Here is a 26,319-nt window from a genome sequence, read left to right on the forward strand (position 1 = left end):
CTGATGCTGTTGTTGATGTATCAGTATCAGCTGATATCATGGTACTGGTATCGGAAACCATCAGTTAGACTTTATTTACCGGGCGACACTTTTCCAGCATTTTAGTATTTCACGAGGTCTGCCATACCACACTTTTGCAGAGTCTAAATATCCTGGAAGTTATCCAAATATGAAGTTTCCATTTATTTGGCATCAACATTGTGTGAAAAGTGAATTTTGTGATCCACAACAGATATTCGACTATTCCGATGCAATTCTTGAATATTTTGAAGGAAAATGCTGATAAATTGGTGCTTATAATAAAAGTAGAATACACACTTACTAATATTAATCAACGATTTGAATAACATTTAATTATTACAATTTTCAAGCATCAGTATTGGTGGGAATCAGTTAGGTTGTGATTGATTGAGTTTATGTTTTAAGTCCTCTTTATGCACAGTAAGGCTAATCAAGACTGGACCTAAAGTTTAAAGTGGGATCCAAACTACTATGTGCCTCCACTGGGTATCGAACACAGGACTCCTTGATTACAAGGCGATGATGCTACCACTATGCAATTGAGGAGGCCCAGTAAGGGTATGAACATTGGTATCCATTCAAAGTGATATCGATTCAATCCTAGATAATACCCATAAAAATATATATATTTTTACTAAATTAAACGCTATTTATACATATTGTATCATGCCAAAGGCATGATTTGAACCCGGGACCCCTGGCATCATAGCTCGATAGTCAAATCACGGGTCCGGCTGAAACGTGGAAAGTAGCTTGTTACAAGAATATTACACTGGCGAACTTCAGTGCATCTTTAAACTCTGCTGACATGGGAATCAACAGGAAATCATTTGAAAGAAAGTAAAGTCAGAAATTCTTTTGAGAAATCTGGCAAAGCTAAAACAGTATGCTTAAGAAAAGCCTGTTTAAGATGATCAAATTGTTGTTGATCACTCTCAGACCACATAAATGTAAGACCCTTTTTCTTTTTATCTGGAGGTAAGGTCAGAATACGATGGAATAAAGCGCGAGTAGTACCCCAATAATCCCAAAATGCGCTGGACAGCTTTGACGTTCCTAGGGGGGGCCATATCTTGAATCACAGAGATACGGTCGGGGTCTAAAACAAGTTGCCCCTCACGTAAAATATATCCGAGGTATTTGACCTCGGTTTGCATCCATTTGGATTTGACTGGGTTTACAGTTAACCCGGCCTCTCGAAATGCCTGAAGAACCAATTTAAGATGAGTCAAGTGGGTTTTTTCATCTGGACTAAAGATCAAAACGTCGTCAGCGTAATTAACCAGGAATTTGTATTTAAAGGGACCCAAGATTTTATCCAAAGCACGTGTCAATAGTTGAGTACCGAGATTAATACCAAATGGAACCCTGGTATACTGGTATTGACCGAGAGAGGTGACAAAAGCCGTTAAGTCTTTACTAGATTCGTCTAACCTAATCTGGTGAAAACTTTTGCAAAGATCCAAGCAGGAGAATACTCTAGCAGTTTGTAAATGTTGAAAAATCAAATCTATACGGCTTTGTGGAAAATTGTCATAGGCAATAAGTCGGTTTAAATGCTTATAACTGCATACAAGGCGATGACCGCCGTCCTTCTTATCGACGAGGAAACAAGGGGATGCATAGGGGGAGGCGCACTCCTCTATAATGTTCTGGTCCAGCAACTCCTGAATTTGCTGACGTAAAATATTTGTTTGCGTGGGGTTTAATTGGGATGGTTTGGAACGAAAAGGAACATTTGTAATTAAGGGAATGGAAACAGGTTCCAGCGTACAACTACCCACACGTTCTGTAACAACGTCATCGTATTCCTGTAATAAACTGATAATACTGGTAGACAAGTTATTGGTTGGAGGGGGACTAACGTCCTCATCAAGTCGTACCTGATGTTTTGTTGCCTGAGGTACAGAAGAGGTGAAAGGAATGGAATCATTGGAATAGGGAAAGGAAACAACTAAATGGTCAAAGGAAATAGTACCCTTAGAATGTGAAAAAAAATCTGAGCCGAGAATAACCGGAAAGGGTAAAGTTTCCGAAATCCAAAAGGTCCATTTCCAGGACAACCCCTGTAACTTCAATGTCAAAACCACGCGTGAATCAAGGTATATAGATTGACTATTGACGGTTTGTAATGTACGAATAGTGTCTTTAAGAGTAGATGGTATGGGACGTAAGGTGGCTAAAAATCCCCTCGCAATTAATGACACGGAACTTCCTGAATCGACAAGAAGACGACTCGGTGTAGAATTCAAAGTGGCATGTATAATTGGCACTGCTTTTTCAGTAATCGTCAAGGGGTGTTCTATATGAGTTAGAGTCGTGGTCTCCGATGAAGAAGATTGTTCCGTACCGAAATGAGAGGGCTTAATATTCGATAAGTTATTATTATGCTGTGGGACGACATTAAAAGGTAAATCATCGGGTTGTTTTAAACCATCCAAGGAAGAGGAAGGAGAAGAAAATACAGGTAAGGCTGGTAGGGGATGTGCTACAGGTGCAAGCACCTGGGGGAGAGGAGAATCGATAGGATGTAATTTACATTTCTCCACCTGTTGCTCCATCCGGCGTAATTCCATAGGCCATATTTCCCTAGATAAACAGATGAAATTGGAGATTGAAGTCGGTCGATCGAAACCCATTAAGTGCAGACGAGTGGTATCCTGCAAACTCAGTAATGCAAATTCCAAAAGACTAGGTTCAGACCAATCTATAGGTAATACATGATAAGCATTGTAAATGTCATTTAAATAGGTGGAGAGAAATTCATCTGTTCGTTGAGGACGAAGTAGGTATTTATCAAGCAACATTTGCATTGTGGGAAAAGGAACGAGGCGATACCAAATAACGCGTATAAACATCGGCCATGGAAGTTTTTCAATGAGGGAATCATACCAAGTTTCTCGAAGGGGTCCCTTCGTTGATGCAAATGCCATCAACAATAATGATTCCAAATCTAAAAGATTTAGTTTAAAGGTTTTGTGAAGGGTTAACAAAAAATTAAACAACTGGTCGGGATCAGAACCATCTGTCTGCGGTAATACCCGTAAAAGATCTATGGCTGTCGTATATCTAATGTAATTTGTAATATGTGAATAGTCGGGAGGTAACAAAAGTTCTCTGGGTGTGTGAAGGTTTGGAGTTTGCAAAAAGGGTCAAGGTTGTATGTTTACGGGCGGGAAGGGGAAAGGAGGCGACCCGTGCAAATGGCCATGAAGGGGAACAGACATTATACAGACCGCTCGGTGAGGATACCCCGAATGTCCAAAAATAAATAACCAGAACAAAAGGGAAACCAGTAATATCATAGGTACAAGAAAATTGCAGAAGTACAACATAAAGATATGCAGTAAGAAAATTGCAATCAATTTACAAAAATTTCTATGATGACTACTCGCTCCCCCAAAAAAATTTTGCAATCCTGTATTACCAGAAAAAATGGGGGTAAAAGTGAAATCAAAAAAATTATGAGAAGGGTTTGTTGTAACACCAATACTACCAACAATTGTAATATAAGGGGGGATTTTTTTTATATATATATTTCTACTGTATATATTAATAGAACCAGCTCTGCTTCCAGGAACTTTGTAACGTGTTGGTTGCGTACGTAAGAAAAGTAATCAAAATTTTAGGAAAGCACGCAGAAAGTCCGGGATCAAACTAATAGACGTACGCTAAAAAACAAAAGAACCATTCAGTTACAAAAGCCACGGTTTCTTGAGGTTAATGACAAGTGTTTAGCACTGTCACCTCAGTCTCTAACGAGAACCAAAAGCTTAATGTAGAGTATGCCCGAAAATATGGGATCTATCGAAAGACACCAAGCAAAATACGTTCATAAATTACTGCCAAAATTCACACTAGATTTACAAGTCTATATATATATATATATATATATATATATATATATATATATAAACACACACACACACACACACACACACACACACACACACACACACACACACACACACACATATATCCGCGCGTCCGCCTCCGAACAATCCGTTGCAACACAAATCAATTAGTTTACAATTCAGATAATGGATTTTTTTATACGTTTGTTTGGAGTAAAGGGTCAAAACATAGAGCAATATTCAATTTGAGACACTAGGTCTGAATTTATTACGTTAATCACCCAACGAAGCTCGATTGACGTTTCAATCAAACAAACAGATACATTCAACAATTATTAACAACCCTTCCCATTTTACTCCCACGACAATCTTTCAAATAGATTCAACAATTATCTCCTTTTTTACTCTGAGATTTATACACTAAATCGTAAGAGAACAAACAAATAAATACAATCATCAAAACACGTCGGTATTCATAACATCAAAAATTTAAAAAGGTCAATCTTCAAAAGTACATTAATGTTCACACTTTTCCTTGCAACCAATTCCCCGTTTTAACTTTGGTGCTCCCTTTTATTTTTATCCTTCCATCTGCCAACCAACCATTTCTTTAAATCGTAGTCTCCCTTCCCTGAAGTAATTTACTAAATTACGCTAGTGTACGCCTTGCTTACTCAACATTTAAAAGTTTGAACGTCACCCTTACATTCCTTTATTACAAACGCGACGACGACTCATTTTTTGACCAATAATATATAGTTATTTGCCTAGTAATTCGAAGGTTTCGCCGTTCGTATCTTCTTCCTCCCAATATTCAAACTCGTGACTCGGTTCGGAAAGATACAGTATCCAGCACACTTCACTTTTCACAATATGTCAAAAAGGGGGGGTTGAAAAAGTACATACCTCAATCACCAGGATAAAACTCGTCCTGTCGACCAATCGAACTCCGACACCATGGAATCAAATAGGTTTTTGGTGTCCTTCTCGCACAGTCATCATACTCTTGCATGGAATCTGGATACGCCCCTCGAACTTCCTTCTCTGTCAAATCCCATCGGTAACTCAATGGTCCTAATGGCGAATGGTACCTTGAAGAATACGGCAATCGAGCTGTCCTAAGGTCCAACGAAGCTCTGCTCAACCAGATTCGCTTCTTCGCAAAAAATACAGTTCTTCCAAGTCTTTACTCCAAGCGGTGCAATAAAAATGAGGTAGTTTACGTAGTAGTCCGAATATAGAGAGAGTCCAATATCCCAGCGTGTAATCGGCGATGGATAGGCAAGTCTCGTCCAGCGAGTTTCTGTTCCGTTCTAAACACGCGTCATACTCTCTCCTTCTCTCTTTTCCTTCCAGGCTCGCTGGCTGGTTACGTGGGTGCCAGCTGGATCGGGACTGCTGAGCTTGCACGCTCGTAATCGCAGCACACAAAACAAGGACCAGTAGAGACCTCTAGCGGTGACTCGCACAACCAATAAACCACAAGACAGACGCAAGGCGTACCGACGAAGGAGGAAATGTGAGGCTTTTCTACGCGTAGTTTAAACGTAATACTTTTTATTACGAATTGCACAGAAAAACGTCACACTTTATGTGGAGAGTACGGTTAACGACAGGATGGAGCTGGCTCAATGGCTTTAATGATCGGAAATTTGAATCCCCTTTAAATAGATCGCGATAACAGATCTCACCCCCCAGTTGTAGTCCGAAAGTTATAGAGTAAACAGTGGTTGTCTCCAAGTGATAGATTGAATATCGGTGCTACGCTAGAGTCATAAGCGGGGAGTTGCGTTCCCTAAAGATGTTTCATTTCAGGACTGTGCCCTATCTACCCAAATCGGCAGAGGACGATCATCTCTACAGGAATATACAGGTAAATGAACATCCTTTCTATTGTTATCATGACCCCGCCCTGTCCAGTCAATAGAAGTGTTGCACAACGAATGTCATTCGTTTTCTCCTTATTTCACAGAGGTGAGTCCCCTTACATATAAAAGATATCTCTCGTAGAGGCGAGATGCTTAACACTGACACATCCTACATTCGATCCCAAAAGCCATGTAGGGGTTTTATACGATATATTGGTTTGGTAATGTTCCATATTAACCAATACACTAATATACCTGTATCAGTTGATATCGATATTGTGGCTCTTACCTGGAATTCCCATACTTCCACGATCACCTTCCGAGCCTGGTAGACCCGGAAGCCCAGCTCTTCCATCTCTTCCCGGTATTCCTGGAATTCCTAGAGTCCCATCCTGCCCTCTCCTGCCGGGAACTCCTGGTTCTCCCCGCAGACCTTTTAGACCAGCCTCTCCATAGCCGCCATCTTCACCTGTGCAACAGCAAGAAATGACAATCTTATCACAATGTGTCAAAATATACAAATGTTTCATATTTCAATTTTGAAATAACCACACAGCAAATTAATATTTACACAGGCCTGCATGGGTTTGGATATGACTCACAGATGACTGTAGTCTCTGAATAATTTCAGCATGCCGATTCCAAAAATGAAATCCATATTTACCCATCACTTCTAGTTTATTCAGAAAATAATAATATACAAACTGCCTTAATTTCACAATAAAATGTTTAGTTCCATCATTTCTAGTTCCATCATTTCCTCAATAGATGGCTCTGTTTAGATGGTGCTAAAATGTTGAGTTTCTACAATACAAATCCTCCAATTTTGAACTATAAATGCACATAAACTAGTACGCATTAAATCCACCTTCTATCTTCACAAGACACATTGATATGAAAATTGTAAACCTTGATTACGTAAGTTCCATTTTTGAAATCCCTCGTAATAATTTCCTTCACAAAATGTCCAAAACTCAATGTAGTGGGTTGATTGAACTTAATGACGTGGAGAAAAATTCTGATCTAAGGAAAAATCCTGACATGATGGGATGAAATTTATGTCCAGAATCACCTATTGGTTTGAAAACATCTGAAATTTCCTTTGCTTAAATTTATTTTATTTCATTTTGTAATAGGCATAATGGAATGGCAAATATGAGAATTTTGATTGTGAAATTGTGAAAAATCCTGGCGTGGCGAGGGAAAATGGATATCATGTGCGTGATCAGCAATCAAAATACTTCCAGAATCACCTATTGGTTTGTAAACAACTGAAATTTCCTTCTTTAAATTTATTTTGTTACATTCTGTAACAGGTGTAATGGAATGGTGAATATGAGAATTTTGATTGTGAAATTGTTAAAAATACTGATGTGATGGGGAAAGTGGATCTCATGTGCATGATCAGCATTCAATATACTTCCAGAATCACCTATTGGTTTGTAAACAACAGAAATTTCCCCTGCTGAAATTTATTTTGTTGCGTTATGTAATAGGTGTAATAAAATGGCAATTATGAGAATTCTGATTGTGATATTGTGAAAAATCCTAACATGATGGGAAAAAATGGATGTCATTTCAAAGATCAGCATTCAAAATACTTCCAGAATAACATATTGATTTGAAATCATCTGTTTCTTTTTTACAAAATGCAGGGTGGTGTTATCAATGGCATGCCATGGAGGGATTGATGAGGAAATAACTGCTTTCTTCCATCCAGTTTTCCTGACAAAAACAAGGTAAGATACGTGGTCTGTTCAAAAAAAGACCAGACGTTTGTCACAGCACGCAAACCATTGTTTGTAGCAAATTCCAGCAGGTGGCATTCTCTAGCGGCAACCTTCAGAAACACACTGTCACTTGCCGCATCATGCTACAGTCACCAATAGTCCGGTTAGAACCACTGCAGTAACCTCTCGTCATGTTCACTTCACAGTATTGAAGATGAAGGACCAGGTGGAGCAGCATGTTTGTGTGAAATTTTGCTTTAAACTGGGGAAATCTTTAAGTGAAACTTGACAAATACTTCAGCAAGCCTTTGGAAGGGACTGTATGAGCCGATTGCAGTGTCATGAGTGGTTTCAGCATTTCAAAGAAGGCACAACATCCATCGAGGAAGATTCAACATCAACAAACGATGAACACATTGTTGCTGTTTGGTCATTTGACTGTCAGAGAGATTTCTGAGGAAGTCTGCATCAGGATCAGGTCATGTCCTGCAATTTTGAGGAATGCTGTATGCAGAAAAAGGCTTAGCTGTGGAAAGAAACAAGAGCTGTGTGTTGCACCATGACAACGTACCAAGCCAAACATCACTGCTTGTCGGCCACTTTTTCACTGCTCATGTGATAACCATTGTGCTCTGCCCACCTTACTCTCCAGACTTGGCCCCAGCGGATTTTTTTCTGTTTCAACAATGGAAAAAAAAGCCTTCAAAATAAATTGTTTTGAAAGTGTAGACGAAATTCAGCAGAATGCAACAACACAGGTGAGAGCTATCTCCAAAATTGTGTTCCAAATAATGTTCCAAATATCGTGATGATATATAGCCAACATGATATACAGTGCCTTTTTCGGTCAAGTTGCTCGAGGAATGGTACCAGGTGGTTATAATTAAAGTGACGGTGTTCAGAGTGGTACAGCACGGGCTGTAATGAGAGTAGCAGTCTGAAACTTCGTAGATATGCTAATGAAGCAATGCGCTCGCGAATTATGAAAAAAAAAAAAAAATAGTTCCAATTCTCGCCACCAGGATAAAAAACGGCGCTGTAAGCAGTCAAAACGTGGAATTTTCCATAACTCTGACGTCAAAGTCGGTGAAATTGCCTAACCATTGTGTGAGCTCCCTGGTTGTTGTTGGTGACGCTTGTTGCTTTTTCCTTTAGTAATGTTCATGTAATTCGAATAGTGAAATTGTAGCGATATTTTATTACAAAGAGTATTGTTTTCTGCGATTTATAGTGCTTTTCCTGTAACTATACCAAGTTTTGACTGCTTACAGCGCCATTTTTTACCCTGGTGGCGAGAATTGGAACTTTTTTTTTTTTTCTCCATAATTCGCGAGCGCATTGCTTCATTAGCATATCTACGAAGTTTCAGACTGCTACTCTCATTACAGCCCGTGCTATACCACTCTGAACACCGTCACTTTAATTATAACCACCTGATAGTTAGCATGGAGTAAAGTATGATTGCATCTGCCGGTAAATGGGATGCAATATCTGTGTAACTGGAGCTGCTAGCTATATAATGAAAGAAGCTCGTGCAATTACATTGACAGTTACAATTGAAATGAGCATGTACCTTGTTACACTAACTGTTGGAACTGATGTCCTCCTCCATTCACACATTTACGACATTTTTAAAGGAATTTTTCACTAACATGTATCTTCCAAAATTGCTTCAATTTTCCTCCTGATATATTCTCTCAATTATTCTAATGTATGGTTTCAGGTTTGAAAGCTTGGTAGCTCACCACCCAGATGTCATGAAAATGTCTGTTGCTTGTGCAAGGTGCCGGAGCGATTTTTGATCATACTTCAACTTTTCTCCTCATTAAACACACGCTGTATTACCCTTTGCTTCTTATCAAGAACAGACCCTGATTACCTTAATTTGTTCACAAGTATGAGGTGTGGCTAGAAAAAAACCGGACTGTTGCTACAAAATCTTTTATTGGTTATTTTGTACAATACGAACATTATCCCCTTCAAAGTACTCCCCTGCACTATCGATACACCGCTCCATACGAATCTTCCATTGCTGGAAGCAGTGCTGGAAATCATTTTCTGAAACCATGTTCATGACCTCCGTCGCTTTGTTTTCACAGATTCTTCGGTCATAAATCTGATTCCTTTCAGCGCTGATTTGACCTTTGGGAATAAAAAAAAGTTGCACGGAGCAAGATCCAGCAAATAGGATGGATTTTCTAGCACTGGGATTTCATACTTGGCCAAAAAAACCTTGACTGACAATGCCCTGTTGAAGAATCCATGACTTGCTTTCCACAAATCAGGTCGTCATCTTCTTACTCGCTCACGAAGGCTCGTCAGCACCATAATGAAATAATGTTGGTTGACAGTTTGATCTTCGGGTACCGAATTTGAATCAATTCACTGACATTTGCAATGTTTGATTCCGTTTGTGAAGTGCAAGGCCGTCAAGGATGCGAGTCTTCCGCGATCACTTCTCGTCCCTCTTTAAACCTTTGAAACCACTCAAACAATTGAGTGCATGATAAACACTCATCTCTGCGTACACTTCCTTTAACAAAACATAAGTTTCTGTGGCGGATGTTCCGAGTTTCTTAAGAAACTTCACATTGATACGCTGTTCCAATTTCACACTTAACATTTTTTCCGACGGAGCACAGATGTACGGTTCACTTCGTCCACAAGCTACAGCAGAACAGAGCGCCGTGCACCCTGGGCAATCACACAGTCGATAGGCAGGATATCACGTTATACACTCATGCACCACTTGACTTTCAAGTGCTTGCCGCATGTGGAGAGCAACATCAATCCGTTTTTTTTCTAGCCACACCTCGTATCCGAACACTGTCTCTGTGTGAAACGGGAACATCTGGAAATTCTGCTGCAAAACGTATTTCAACTTCCCTACAAGAATTTGTAATGACGTATGAGTCCATGCATAAAAATGCTTTGTTTTAAATTGTATGGTTAGCGTGGCATTATTAGACTGCAGAAAAGCAGCAGTAATATGTAAACTAAAACAAAACAATCTAAAACACTTGTTAACACCTTAACACTTCACAAACACGTGCAAACTGGACACCAGCTATCTGGATATAATGAAGCACTGATACGTCCAGTGGCAAGTAAGCGAACAGCTATGGGTCTAAGTGCAGATGTGATCTTATTTCCCGCCGAGTTAGCTGCAGGCCACTCGACCGAAAAAGGCATTGTATATTGTCAAAATATCGTGATGACATATGGCCGACACAATATATCGCCAAAATATCATCACGATATATCACCGACATGATATATATTGCCAAAATATCATGACAATATATCGCCAACACGATATAGATCACCAAAATATTGTGATGATATATCGTATAGTTGATACTGCCTGGACAATATTTTTTTCAATATCGCAATATGTCGTCTGGATGATATATCGCCCAATATTAGCTGGGGACCCACCCTTTGTAAGCAGTTTCTTGGCTAATAATATGAAGATGTGACCTTTCATCCAATTTGGTTAAGAATTACCCCACAGAAACCTACAGACACTGAACTTACCTGGTGGCCCAAGAGGACCAAAAACTCCAATTAATCCTGGTCTTCCTCTTGGACCTGGCAACCCTGGAGATCCTCGGAAATATTCACCTCTTTCTCCTTTTCTTCCCTAAGCAAGATAGAACTTTATCATTAAACTATTGATTATTACAAGTTATAGTTTTTATTGATTACAAGATGCTATGACTAGATATACATATTTAAGGTGAATAAAACATCAAGATTTTGGTTCAAAAACAATACATTTCAGCACTGTGCAAATTAAGCTTCTTGCTTTTGGGGGAATGCCCATCCAATGACATAATTGTGATTTCATTTCTGAAGGTAGGTTTTTTTTTGTTTGTTTGTTTGCAAAAACGAAATATGTATGTCTCTAGCAATGACTATTTAGGTTGTTAAAAGAAACTAAACACTTTTTTCAAATGTAAGATTGCATTTAAAATGTTCACTTGCTGTACAAGTAGACCAATTTGACAAAATACACACACAGCAAATAAGGACTACCACAGCTACAACATCAGGGGAAAGAATGACTTACATATGGAATTACACAATACCAAATTCTACCGAAAAGGGGTAACATATAATGCTATACACTTATTTAACATGCTACCAAATACATTAAAAAACATAAAGTCATTGCCAGTATACAAGTTGCATCTAAAAAGATTCCTAAAGGAACATTGTTTTTACACAGTGCAAGAGTATATTGACACTGTATGTGGCAGGAATAACAACAATAATGTAACAAAAGTAGAACTGGCCTATCATTAGGTTCTTACCTTTCCTTTGCTGTTTGATTCCATTTATCTAGAAGTATAGGTGACTATTTAATGCTCAATATATGTTTGTGTGTATATATATATGTGTGTGTACATAATGTCATAGCAGATGAAGCAAACATTGAATATAGATAACAAAGTTTTAGCCAATTTGTCTCAAGAAACTAACATTGAGCATGCATTTATTCTCTTTTATTTATACGATATCTTGTATTTCATATTATCTATTGTATTTAATATTATATTATGCCTATAATTTTATAGATGAGTTCTAAATGTACATGTACAATCTGACAATTCCAAACTTTTGTAAAGTTGAATGGATGCTAATAAGTCAATGAATCAATCAATCAATGCAAGCAATACATACATACAAGAAGACGTTTATGGCTTATTACATAATTCTGCACATTGTTTTAAGAGTACATCAGTTACATACAATGATTTATGCCAAAATTCTTTGTATTTTTCTACATTCCCATAGCAGTCATTTTGTGAACATGGAATTTGTGATACGGTTCTTTACTTTCTCCATGTTATCATGTTGCAAACATGTATATTTTTCACCGATTATAAGCGTACATTTTCTTGTAGCTCTCGTAAATGATAGTCATTACCGGCAATAAAACATTGAAAAGTGTAAAAGTTCATACCCCAGAAGGGACATTATTTGATGTGGTAATGTGCTTTCCACACAATAATGATTTATGTTTGATTGAAAACACAAGTTGCTTTGGTTCTTGTATCTGTAGTAAGGAGATTCAAATTTTCACTCTACTACTAACAATGCCAATGCCAATGCCAATGCTTTATTGACAGGTTTTTTGTAAGTATCGGGACCATTGTGCGCTTGACTTACTATCATGCTCTTACAAAGTAGTGTATGTACATTTCTCTTGCTATAACCTGGGTCGACTGTCGGCTGGGATTTGGACAATAGTCCATCTATATTATTTCAATAATTTGAAACTGCTGAGTTCCTTGTTATAATTTTGCATTGACAGAGGAAGGAAATAATCACTATTATTTTTCAGACCATACAATAGTTCTAATCACAAACTACATTTTGCACATCACTTTAAAGACACAAAACATAAAATAACCACATAGAATAATAATAATGATAACAATATATAAGTAACAATAAATAACAAAGAAACAACAAAATCACAATCTATGCTTTTATAGCTGCACTATCAAGGAACACTAATCTGCTCCATTGAAAACAGTACTTTGAAGTACTCATAAACAGGGAGTATATGTAACACATAACATAATAATACAATAACATTTTTTGAATTTAGATTTGTTCAAAATTTCGGGACATGGAGTGGGACATCCGGATACTACTAACATTTCATGTAACTAATAAAAGAAAAAGCCCTAATGGCCTGTGCTGGGACAGTCATATCCAGTCTACCTTGTAACAAGTAATGCAGAAGCAGCATGAACACAAGTGAATTGGCGATTTTGACCCTGTTTGGATTGATTGATTGATTGATTTAGTTTATTTTACTTCATGTTTTGTGCCTCTTGGCTAATTTGCGAAGATGGGGATGAGTGATGAAATGATGAAATTGATGAATGGACATTCACAAACAACCAAGCCCGACTGGGATTCGAACCCGGGACCCTTGGCATCGCAGCGCGATGTGCTAACCACTCGGCCACAGGGTAAGGCTGACCTGTTTGGAGGGGGAGGGGGGATTTATAGGTGAATTGGAAGGGGTTAAGCTTGTTGGCATATACTTACTCTCGCACCACTTCTGCCAAGTAATCCAGGTGCTCCCTTAGGACCCTTAGGACCTGGGTAACCGTCAGAGCCAGACCGACCATTTAATCCAGGAGGCCCTTCATTGCCACGCTCTCCCTTTTGCCCTGGAAACCCTGGCAGCCCAACATCCCCTACTAGAATGTTAAGCCCTGGGTCACCAATCTCTCCCTTTCCTCCAGGAAGGCCCTGCAAGAAAAGGTTTTGTTTCTAAACAAACATCTTTGTATACTAAGATGATTCTTCAGGGAAGAAAAGACACAACACCAAATTAACGTGCTGAAATAAAGTACTCACATATTCACCAAGTGTTTTTTTATGAAGTTCCATTAATTTCAGTGGCTACTGCCGCCACCATCTTCTTGGAAACTAAAATTAAAAAGTTCTCAGACAAGCCATTTCACAGACAGGACTAGTTCATTTCAGTACATTAATACTAATTAATGAAGAACTTTAAAAAAAGATCTGCTGAGGCGGAAATCGAGTTTACCTTGGACTGGTGACGCATGGGTTTCATGAGACGAAAACTAAGGAGGGGAAGTTTGCTTCCTTCTCCATGTTGAGCATACGCTGCACATTCGCTTCTATCAAGCACTGGCCGTGTTGCTCCTAACAGCCACTTCGGACTTTTCTTTTATGAGGTTTTAGATTGTGATATGCGCGGTTTTAGATTTGTGTGTGGACAGAATGATGTTTTTTATAGCTACAATGCGGGTTCTTAAGTAAGTGTTTTTTACCATAACCTTTAACCTGTATCCTCAACTAACACTTTCTTAACGTGACACCATGTTTGGTGCCTAAGAATGCACATTGACCTGAAGAAGGCGGCAGTCATGACCTCTGAAACATTGTTTTGATTGACAAATCGTACTCACACACTTAAGTAATTGATCTTAGATCTTCATTATTTAGCTGTTAGTAATACACACATCACAATATGACTTTAATACTAAGGCAAGTTGAACATTTCAGCACTATTTATAACCATAATGGAGAACTTACCAACACATAATGTTCCACATGGTACCCTGATGATAAGAGCAATGTATGCACTCGCAATGTTGGATGTTAACATGGAGTTAACCTGGTTGATAACCCAAGAACATGAGTTTGATTCATGTCACCAGGAAAGCTACAATTCCTATGTTACACATAGTTTTCTTGCATTTCAATAATTTGTAATCTACAAGTTTGTTTATTGACTGGGTTTGTGTTTTAAGTCCACTTTGACACGCACCTTCTCGGTCTTGTAGGGTCTAGTTTAATTACTATGTTACCCAGGATCAGACTTCTCAGATAGCTGTTAGGGTAACTATCTTACAGACCCTAACCTGGTCATTGGTGTAGGATTTTAATACCTTTCCTTAGTTTAACAATGAAAAGGTATGGAACTTTCTTCCAACAAAAGTCGAGTTTATTAACATTAATGCACAATATACATTAATACTTAATTCTTGGCAATCCTGGATTTAGGTTAACTGATGCAGATTTTTATGACAAATTCGAAACGGGTTACCCTTCCAGGATTAGTCACGATTGCTTTTCGGTATCGCAAGCAACTAGAGCCGAAGCAGCAGGTTTGAGAAACTAACCCAAGCAAATTGCAGCCTCCGAAGAGCAGGCAGTTTTCCCTACAAGGTAAACTTGTGATACCGGCAATCGAGTAAGATAGCCGAAATATACAGAAAATTAGCTTCCTTTTATACTACAAAAAACCAAGGAAACTTGGTGGATATTTACAGGTTTCTATAGATTTACATAATTACGACATGCAAAATAGATGTTTACAATAATTATATAAAATAGTTAAAGTTGTAAATAACATACCTTTCTAATATATTTTTTCAAAGCCAAAACTGTTTATACAATGATTAATTTTGTTGTCTTAAAGAAATTTAAATTAGTTCTCGAACATTCTCAATCTTGTGCGAGTCATAGATAACGTATGCACACGCAGACGTTGCGCTTTCTATTTTCAAATGGTAACATGAACAAATTCGACTGCGGCAACACAACATTATGTACAGTAGGGCTAATAAGGACTGGACCCACACTTTAAAGTGGGATCCGAACCACTATGAGTCTTCACTGGGTATTAAACTTAAGACTCCTTCATTACAAGGTGACGACATTACCACTATGCCATTGAGGAGGCCCCACAAGTTTGTCTAATAGTAAGCTTTTACATAGTGTATTCTTTACCTATTGTAACACTACATTTCAAGAAGGGCCAACTTTTCACATCTTCAGGTGAACTTCATAGCCTCCACGTACAAACTGACCACTGGACTGGTACAAAAATGCACCGGAAAACTTCAGGGACTGAAATGAAGATATTCTTTTGGATAAATGGCCAGGTGATTTCTGGAGAAGCTTTGAAGTTTTCGGAACTATCATTTGCATCCACTATCTCCTGAATCCCTGAAGATAATCAATCCCTGATTGTTCTTAAAACCTCATATCAATAGTTCCACACACTTATTAGAAACCACATTTTCTAATAAGTATGTGTAACTATTGGTTTAATTTTCTCTGATACACCATTTTTTCCTACTACTTCTTTACCTTATTCGGACCCACCAACTGCTGGTATTAGTTGCCCAGCAAAATTGTGGTCAACTTGCTGCAAGTTTCAACACCTGCCTTGCAAGTTTCAGGTTAACTTGTATCAAGCCCTTGAGACTTTAACACTTGCCTTACAAGTTCCATGTTAACTTGCAGCAAGCCTTGAGACTTATCGTGCAAGTTAGCTGCAGGTTACAGTTAGAACTTACTGCAATTTCAAATGTTGGTAATTAGTACCTTTGCTTTCAATTTGCTGCAAATTTACAGACTTGCTCTGAAATTAGAGTCAGCATGGAACACTATAATTTAACAATAATACTAATACTAACAGTAATACTACTACTACTAAAAATAATAACAACAACAACCCATGGTGCAACAGCCAGTGAGGGCCAAGTCCTACCCTACCTACAGATTGCTCAGACTCACTCCCATATGCCTCAGCAGAGGTTGGTGATCATCCAACATGTTACGGGGTGATGTGTGGTCAGCACAATGAACCCCCAGTCATTGTTGTAGATTTCCACGACCAGGTTACGCTACTCATTCATAGCTCCCTAATTTCCTCACGATGGATGTGCCATACACAGGCCGAAATCTCTGTAGAAAGGTTGTTACCCTCCCCCCAGAAGACTCGAACTGCATACATCCCATAGCTGGAGCCCAAAGTACTGCATGGCTGCGGTGCGGGACATACTCTTATTTATGGATGCATATTTCACAATAATAATAATAATAATACAAAAAAATGATCCACATTTACTCAAGTTTCTTCATATTCTAAGATTTTATTTAGTGTATTTCTTTTTTTAAAAAATGTATGGAATAAATTTCCAAAATTAAATAAATCAATGGTACACTGCCATTCAAAATTTGCTCATGAAAGACAACTGGGGTAATTGTAAATTATGCATAGTTTTATTGTACTTACTTCCAATCCTGGAAATCCAGCTCTTCCAGGAAAGCCAGGAGTCCCTCTTGGACCCTGATTTCCAGGCATTCCAGGATAGCCCTTCACCCCAGATGGCCCTGGAATTGCCAGCCCTGGCGCTCCCTGTTGTCCTGGGTAACCAGGAAAGCCTTGGTCCCCTGCTAATCCTGGACGGCCTTGTAATCCCTGATACCCTATTATATAGAGATTACACATAAACATAGCATTATGAAAGTTTTGTGCAGACAGAAATCAACTTAAACAGGTACATTTTTAAGTGTTTCGGAGCTTTCAGGTTAAGGTGACAAAGCACAAATGACAAATGTGATGAAGCCACAAGCGACATGACCACAAACTGTAAAAATCATTCACTGGGTGAGCATGAGCAACAAACCGAGGTGACATGATGCATGTTGAGAAAACAGCCCCGTCCAAATGACATGCAAGTGATAAGTGGCATGTGTGGCTTGTTGTGTCATTCTGGTATGAAAGGCTGCATTTATTTCTGAAGATTTTTTTACAAGTGACACATGTTGCTTGTCGTTTGTGGGTGTCATCTAGGTCTGAAAGCTTCCTTACCATTTAATGTTTTCAGTCTGGTATATTAATTAACTTGGACAAAATTGGTATGCACATTTTATTATGATATACTGCTCTTACTCTGATTTCAAACATTTATAATAAAAAGTATGCTAGGTAGAGACATGTGGTTTCTTTTTTGGAAATGGTGCCAAAACTAAAAACGTTTTGTTATGTTAGGCACAGGCATGTTGCATTTGCATTTTTTAAATGTCCACAAAAATCACAAGTTTGGAGAATTTTTTCATGAAATGTGCCATTTGTTGCATGGAGAATGACTAAACAATACTCATTTCTCTCTGTGTTAGACAAAATCTCCACATTTTGGTTTGTTGTTACTTGAATGACACCTTCCAAAACTGCTGGATTAGGAGGGATGACCTTCTTGTTCTCCCGATATTATGTCCCTAGACTTTCTGTCTGTGGGGGATACGGTAAGGACAAAGTTCCAGATGTCCTAACATAACAAAAGTTGGTGACTGAGAAGATGTTGTCTAACACATGGAGCGAAATTGAATTTTGTTTGTATTGAATGAGTTTAATTTTGTAGAACAATTTAACATAAGGCACTGTGTTGGTAATGATGAATATATTGTACGTTAGTGGCTAAAAGTTTCTTCTTTCATCTATATATGCTCATTATATTGTAGCACAGAAGTGGCATTGTATAGTAATTCAGCTAAACAAAAAAAAATATATGAGGTTTATGTTACTTTAAATGCGCCGATTCAAATTTCTATATCTACCAGATCTCAGGACAAAGACTGCAAAATTAAATTTTCATATGACTAATGTGAAAAATTTCATATACCATAAAAAATGATCAAAACTACCAATATTAATTAATAAATGAGTCCACATTTTAACTGTATGAAATCCGCCGAAGTTAAAATATTTACCTGGATCTCCATAATTTCCCTTAATGCCCTTGTCTCCCCTAGTGTCTAGGTTGTAATCTCCTCTGTCTCCAGGCTCTCCTATGCTCCCATCATCTCCCGGGTCTCCCCTTTGGCCCCTACAAAAAGAACATGTTTACATAATAACGTACTGTACATGTTTTTTAAAAAATACAGGGTGTTTCAAAAATTGTTTAACAAAACTCTTGATTGTCAAATAATTGAAAACCAAAAGATTGATTGATTCCCTTCCCTCCGTCCCTCAGATTTGCCCTCAGGCAAATATTTATTAGAGGCTGGGTGAACCCCAGTGTGACAACTCCATGTAGGGTACATTATTGGAAAAAATCCCAAATCACTCGCCCTGGGAATTGAACCTGAGTCTCCCACATTGCACTCAGATACCCTACCAACTGGACCACCACAACTATATGTATATATTTTGTGTCTTTTATGCAGTGGCTCAGTCGGTAACGCGTCTGACTACCATGCTCAAGGTCCCGGGTTCGATCCCCGGCCGGTTCAAATCCGGGAACTTTTCTAACGGTGGAAGCGGCCCCGGCGCCTACCCAGCGTCGAATAACATGGGTACCTGGGGGAAACCCTGGGGGGTAAAGGCGGTCAGGGGCGTGATGCTGATCACATCACCCCCACTCACGACCGGATCAAGAAAGTGTGGGGCGTTACCCCCACACCCCCTATACGCCTTCATGGCGTGGTGCTATGCACAGGGGAACACTTTACCTTTTATGCATTATAAAACCTTTCCAAGAACATATATTTTGATCGGATTTGATTAAAATTATGGGAGGTGTATGAACACCTTAAAGGAACCACATAAGTTTTTAGAATAAAATAGTTTGATATATATTGAAAGTAATGTTATCAAAACTAAAAGCAATATACAAGGTGGCTAAAAAAGTCACTTAACACCCTCTGTACAAGGCCACTGCAGCATGCAACATGAAAATGGTGATGACCAATCGTTGCCAGACCAAGGGGGAACCACATTGACGCCACCCGCATGGTCGGCGGCCATCTTGATGTCCGCCATCTTGAATTCAACTTTAGAATTTTAAATAAGAAGGGGGTGATATGATATATCAAATCAGGCTAGAATTTCATGAGAAATGCAATGATGAAGGTTTTTTTGATGTATCTTTAACCAGTAAAAAGTTATGACTGAATTCTTGTACCAATTTGCTCCTTTTCGAGGTGTTACAAAAATGCCTTAAAATTTGTTTAGCGCATCGGTAATGCATCAAATGACATCTAGGGAGAGAAGTTCGCATGCCATTGCACAAGATTTTAATCGGATACATCCATGAAGAGCTGTGCATTATGAATGGTTGTCGCGAACAATTACAGTGTGACGATTCCATTGAACTAAAAGTTCTTCACAGTTACAAGGCTAATGTTTACGTTCATAAATTATATGTATATGTAATAAGATAAAAGGAAGGAGGGCCACAAGGGCTAAATAAAAAGTGAAAGAGGAGAGAGGAAACACTCACCGGATGCAGAAAAACTTCAAATTTTCGTGATGGTATGTCACATCTTCTGTCAACACTTTTTTTCTGGACCTGGCAACACTGCAGGTCATGCTTACTCTTCATTCTTGTCACCAAGTTCTTCAACATCTCTCTACTCCTGAAGATGTGACATACCATCATGAAAATTTAAAGTTTTTCTGCATCGGGTGAGTGTTTCCTCTCTCCTCTTTCACTTTTTATATATATATATATATATTCCTAACCCTAGCTATGGTTCTGTATGAAAATTTGAGTATAGAGAATTTTTTCTCACCAATCTTTAGTACGTGTATTACGAAGTATTTTTGACTTGGGTGGACATCCGCCACCTGGTACAATTTCTCGCTACGACATCATCAAAGATGGTGGCCACTCTATCACAAAACAGCTCATATCTTTGTTAACGCTTGAACGATTTTGATGGAAATCGAGTCAGTACTTTGTAATTTCTATTTAGAAGGTGAATGGAGATGATTTGTAAACCATTTTATCTCTTGTTTATTGTTTTTCTAGTTTTATTTCGCATATGAAGATCCATAGATACTTTAACTTAATACATTGCAATAAATTCAATATTACTGTTGAGTTTGTTTTTAAGTTTTTTTAAAGTTTTTAAGTCCATTTTATGCACAGAAAGGCTGATCGAGACTGGACCTACAGTTAAAGGGGGGTCCAAACCACTACATGGCTTCACTGGGCATCGAACTTGGGCTCCCTTGATTAAAAGGCTACGATTGTATGTTTTGGTTTATTTTACTTCGCTTTTCTGCCACTTTTGGCTTGTCACAAAGATGAGGATGAATGACGATATAGTGATATTGATGAAGGGAACTCACAAAGAGCACCCATGCCCAATCCTGGATTTGAACCTGGGACCCCTAGCATCGTAATGCACTGTGCTAAAAAGTAACGACTTTACCACTGTGTCAATAATCATAATGCACTGATGCCATGAATAAAGTGGTTTCCAACTACCATTAAAATTAATATTTAGCAAGAGTGATTACATTGCAATTCCAGATTTTATCTAATATGGGTTTTTACAAGCTGAATCCATCCCCTGACACTGACACACCTACGAAAGTATCAACAGGTTAATTCATGTGCCCCACAAATGCATGGAGATCTAACAAATTTTTACCAATTATGCACCCTAACAAAGTCATCAGGATATTTCCGTAAAATCGTTCTGGAGCATAATCATCTTCTACCAGTTAAAATCCAAAATCCACAAGGGTCTATGCAAACAACCAAGTAATCTTAATACAGTGTCGTTTAAGATCTGCGTCGAAACAAGATCTCAGAAAATGCTCCCTAGCACTTCTGCTTGTAGGTGGCAAATCTTCATTGTCTCTATTCTTCTCATGACGATCCCGCCACAACATGAGTTCATCTAAATATTTGCAAAAGGGTCAACTTCTGCAGGTTTATGAGGTTTTTCTATCTCGTCTGAGACAGGTGAAAGCTCTCCAAATATAAATTAGGTACACTACAAAGAGCTGTTTTCTTATTACACCATCTGTGATGACATCATAGGAGGAAAATGTACTAGGTGGTGGATGTTCATACAAATCAAAAATACATCTTAAGACACCATCTAAGTATTGGTGAGAAAAAAATTCTCTACACTCAAATTTTCCTACAGAACCATAGCTAGACTAATAAACCTTATCGTGCCTATGATAAAATCTGAGTTGAATAGGGCACCTGGCACAGAATAGACAGATCATCAAAAGTGATTAAAAAAGGCGGTAAAAATGTCATAGCCGAGAAATGGATTTCTTCAAATTTACAGGAGAAAGCACTTACGGAATTGAGTTTCTGTGTAATTTTGGAAGGTCGTAGAGGTGTTTTCTCGCATTTTTCAATGTATTTGGCTGCTAAATCATGTATTTTTCTATAATAATGTCTGTCCGATGCACGAAAGCTGTTGCTTGCATTTCCATCCATGTACTTGAACCAGATGTTGTGAGCATCTGATGACGTAATCCCCTGGTAAGTGTTTCCCAACACACAGTTTTTTCACTATATTGCCCAACCTAAAGCAACCTAAACTAACTTTACCGTGATGGTGTGTGGGGCTATCGTGAATAGTTTGGGGGCTATTTGTGGATGGTCATACTATCCCGAATGGTTTTTGGGGCTATGTGGGAATGGTTTTTGGGGCTATGTGGGAATGGTTTTTGGGGCTATGTGGGACTTTTTCTGTTAAGAAGGTTGAAACACTGCTTTTCCGTTTGAAACACAATGCTAGTCAAGATATGCCCGCCATATTGCGTGTTCAGGATGCGAAAAAGAACGAACAATAATTACTCGATATGTCGACAATAGATACTAATTTCGTTAAAAAAAAAGCGAAATCTCTTGTTAAACAATCTTTCGCAATGCAGAATAGGTAAGTACGAATGTCAACAATTACAGAATAAATTAGTTATAGACATTTCCCGGCTGTGATAGTTCTACCAAAAAGGCTTCCAGGAGCCACAGCTTTGTTAGCCTGTAATAATTCACTGGTGTACTGGAACACATGGATGTCTTCCAATAAAGTCACCATGAAATCTCTAATTATTTGCAGAGAAATAAAGACATGAACTCACAGTCGCATAATTTGAAGTTCATAGTTCACAATCAAGATAGGTTGTGTGAAGTAGCAATAGTTATAATCTGTGGAAAATGAAATTTGATTTTGATTATTGATATTTAGTGTTGTTTTTCTGTCACTTTTGGCTAATTGCAACAATGGGGATGATTGATAATAAGATGAAATTGATGAAGTGTCACTCATAAAGAACCCTCATGTCCAGGTTTGAATCTCAGAATGTTATGCTAACCACTCTGCCATGGAGGCTGACTGTGGAAATTGAAAATATGTGGAGTTTGCGGAGGAAAATAATGTAAGCTGGCAACAATGGTTGAGGCAGCAATTGCCTATGCATTGAGCATATAAAACCTCATCTATCTCTTATGCTCAGAAAGAGTTCATTTCAGAACCAAGTAAATAGAATGAATGAGACGTGATGAATTGATTTGATATTGAAGGCCGTGCTATTTAAAATTGTCTAAACACCTATCGTATCATGCCCAGGCGTGACTCGAACCCAGGACCCCGAGTGTCATAAATTAATAAGCTAATCACTTCATAAAGGTGTTATGGAAGAAGCTGGAAAGAGCTTCCTTCAAACATATAACATCGGCAACCTTCAGCGGATCTTGAAAAATCCGCTGATGCGAATCCTACCGGAACTTGCAGGGGAAATAAGCAAACACAGCTTTACACTAAAAAACACAGTTATTGAGAGATGCGCTCGAGGCAACGGATTTAGGAATCTAACTAACTAACTAACTCCCTAGCCTTCTTAAACCCGAAGGTTCATGGCTGCAGCAACACAGGCCTTCCATCTTTCCCTATCTTGAGCAAGTTCTATATACTTGTTTCCATCCCTACCGATTTCCCTTAGGTCCATCTCAACGTTGTCCCTCCATCTTCGTCTTGGCCTTCCTACAGGTCTCTTACCATCAGGTTTCCCAACAAGAATCCTGTAAACTCCTCTTTCCTCTCCCATTCGTGCCACATGGCCTGCCCACCTAAGTCTTCTTGATTTGATTATTCTAATAATATCTGGACATGAATACAAATTATGTAGTTCTAAATTATGTAACCTTCTCCAGTCACCTGTCTCCTCATCCCTTTTAGGTCCAAAGATTTTCCTAAGGATCTTATTTTCAAATACTCTCAATTTATGTTCCTCTTTCAATGTAAGGGACCAAGTTTCACATCCATATAATACTACAGGCAAAATTACTGTTTTGTATATTTTAACTTTTAGTTTCTTAGATATTAAACGAGAAGACAAAAGTTTATGAAGAGAGAAGATTTAGCGATCAACAGTTCAAATTCCGAATAAATAGTCCACGTGAGAAAATCTCATTCTTAGTTGCCTTTAGATTTACATCGAATACAGTAATTGCTAGTGAGCTCCAGAGTCACGCTTTCTGTTTTACATCGAATTAAGTCTAAGCAAATGAGCTCCTAAATAGTAGATGTGAAAAGGAAAAGGAGAGAATTACGAGTGGAAGTGATCGCTTAGAAATCGGGATTACGTTAGGGAAGTTTTGGGAGAAACCGAGTAACGCTCCCTAGTTGTGTTTTATTACAGGTTAGGACACTGTCGAAGCGAGGACCACCAAGGACAAGATCTTCCAACAGGGCTACAGGTAACGAACATCTCCTATGTCTTTCCTCACCCGCCTGTTCAGTCAAGTGAAGTGTTTAAATTGAATGTGCATGTGCTCTTATTTCACAGGGGCTTGCCCCCCTTTACTGGAACAAACGTCCCTCTCGCTTAGTGAGTGCTCAAGGTAGGATTAGCCTATTTACGATCCCCCAAATCTTTAGAGATTAGATGTGGTTGAGATGCAAGGCACTCATAAAGAACCCTCATGAGCGGGTTCGAATCTCAGAATGTTATGCTAATCACTCTGCCATGGAAGCTGGCTGTGGAAATTGAAAATATGGAGGAAAATTATGTAAGCTGGCAATCGAACGTATTTTTCTCCCCCAATGCTGTTTTCATTGTAACTTGGAGTAAATGGAGTGATGAGTTCTTGTATATAGAGAAATTGGAAATTATTAAATGTTCAAAAAGTGTTATGCTCACTGTGTCGTTGAAATGCAGATGATTGAGGCAGGAATTGCTGAGCATAAAAAACCTCATGTATCACTTATGCTCAGAAAGAGTTCATTTCAGAATCAACTAAACAGAATGAATGAAATTGTGATGAATTGATTTGATATTGAAGGCATAAATGTGCTATTTAAAGTTGTCTAAACACCTATCATGAAGGAAATCTCTCTGATAATATTGCTTACAATGACTTGACTAGCATAACATTTCATTTCAAGAATAACAATTTATATCCTTAAGTAGTACAATTTTTTTACTTTGAAAGATAAATAATAACAGAACACTGTACCCACCTAAAGCCATCCAATCCAGGTTCTCCACGAAGGAACTCCTTTGGTACTGTAGCATCATCACCTCTTGCACCTGATCGTCCATCTACTCCAGGCCTTCCATCTAGACCTGGAATTCCAGGATCTCCATAATTGCCCTGAAATAGCAAGTTAATTTGTAGCAATTGTCATTGCAACCACATGGAACATGAAAGCTTTCTTTTATTATTATCTGATAGTTTTTGAGATTATTACTGAGACTGTGAAGTAACAGAGTAGTGGATTAACAACTATTAGGTGTCTCCCCAATGGCATAGTGGTAACATAGATGTCTTGTAATTGAGGGGTCCCGGGTTTGATACCCAGTGAGGGCACACAGTGGTTCGGATCCCACTTTAAATTGTAGGTCCAGTCCCAATTAGCCTATCTATGCATAAAGTGAACATAAAAAATTTAAAAAAGAAACTTTTTAACAACTTTCTCTTGTGGTGGCAGTTTTTTTTAAAATTATATATTTGCTACTGGCACCCACTAGGTTTAACAAAGGTTTAAATACATTTTAGATGTGTCTCAAGGGGTGATCACAATTTTAGTCATCAGAAGATCACACTTACTTTTGTGTTGTTTGAAAGTTTATTGTTACTTTTAGACATTTTATTGAGTTAATATCTAAATTTTTTATCTATACCTTGTCCCAGCTAACTGTGGAGCAGGGCCACGCATAGCGGCAGAGGAGGAGGAAGGAAATTGAGTGGTGAAAGTGCTGCATTGCCAATTGTACGGTCCTGATTGTACATGTACGGAAATTTCATGGCATGTAGGGATGTACGGTCCAGACCTTAGTCCGTACGCTAAATGTACAGCTTATCAAGATTCGCACTTGCTGTTTTATCCCTAATATTTCTCTAAGAAATTCTTAGCCAAGCGTACAGACCTGGAGACAAAAATACAGTCCGTTTGCCATGTGCGTATGGTATTATCAGTTTCAATAGTTTGGAACGCTGCAGATCCAAGCAGGGAAAGCGGGTAATTCCAGTCGTCCATTATGCAATCCCGTTTCTCTCACTGTTCATTGGTGGAGCCGTCTCGCATCACTACTTGTGCAGAGACTTGTTCTCGTTCATCTGGTCTACAGTTAGCTCTTATAGGGTATAAAAGGGGATGAGATTTGAGTATTACAGTAACTTTTTGGAGAATCAACTTCGTCTAGCTTTATGTTGGAAATGACCAATGCTTCTGGAAATACATCCAATTGTGCTCAAGGTGCCGTGCTGCAAACTCAGTGGGACTGGAGAGTGCTAA

The 26,319-nt window shown here is 38.5% G+C and overlaps 1 protein-coding gene across 1 annotated transcript in view; it reads right to left on the reverse strand.

Moving 5' to 3' along the window:
- Positions 1 to 26,319, reverse strand: part of LOC145979562 (uncharacterized) — a 339,077-nt gene that overhangs the window by 79,915 nt on the left and 232,843 nt on the right. Inside the window, exons 14-19 of the mRNA XM_083112535.1 lie at positions 25,042 to 25,175; positions 18,535 to 18,650; positions 17,057 to 17,250; positions 13,543 to 13,749; positions 11,011 to 11,116; positions 6,033 to 6,212 (exon numbers count right to left, since the gene is read on the reverse strand). Of these exons, the coding sequence (XP_082968661.1) occupies positions 6,033 to 6,212; positions 11,011 to 11,116; positions 13,543 to 13,749; positions 17,057 to 17,250; positions 18,535 to 18,650; positions 25,042 to 25,175 (937 nt within the window). The remainder of the gene's footprint in view (positions 1 to 6,032; positions 6,213 to 11,010; positions 11,117 to 13,542; positions 13,750 to 17,056; positions 17,251 to 18,534; positions 18,651 to 25,041; positions 25,176 to 26,319) is intronic.

The sequence above is a fragment of the Lepisma saccharinum genome, chromosome 26 (assembly GCF_977018435.1).
Source record: "Lepisma saccharinum chromosome 26, izLepSacc3.1, whole genome shotgun sequence".
NCBI classification, from domain to species: Eukaryota; Metazoa; Arthropoda; class Insecta; order Zygentoma; family Lepismatidae; genus Lepisma; species Lepisma saccharinum.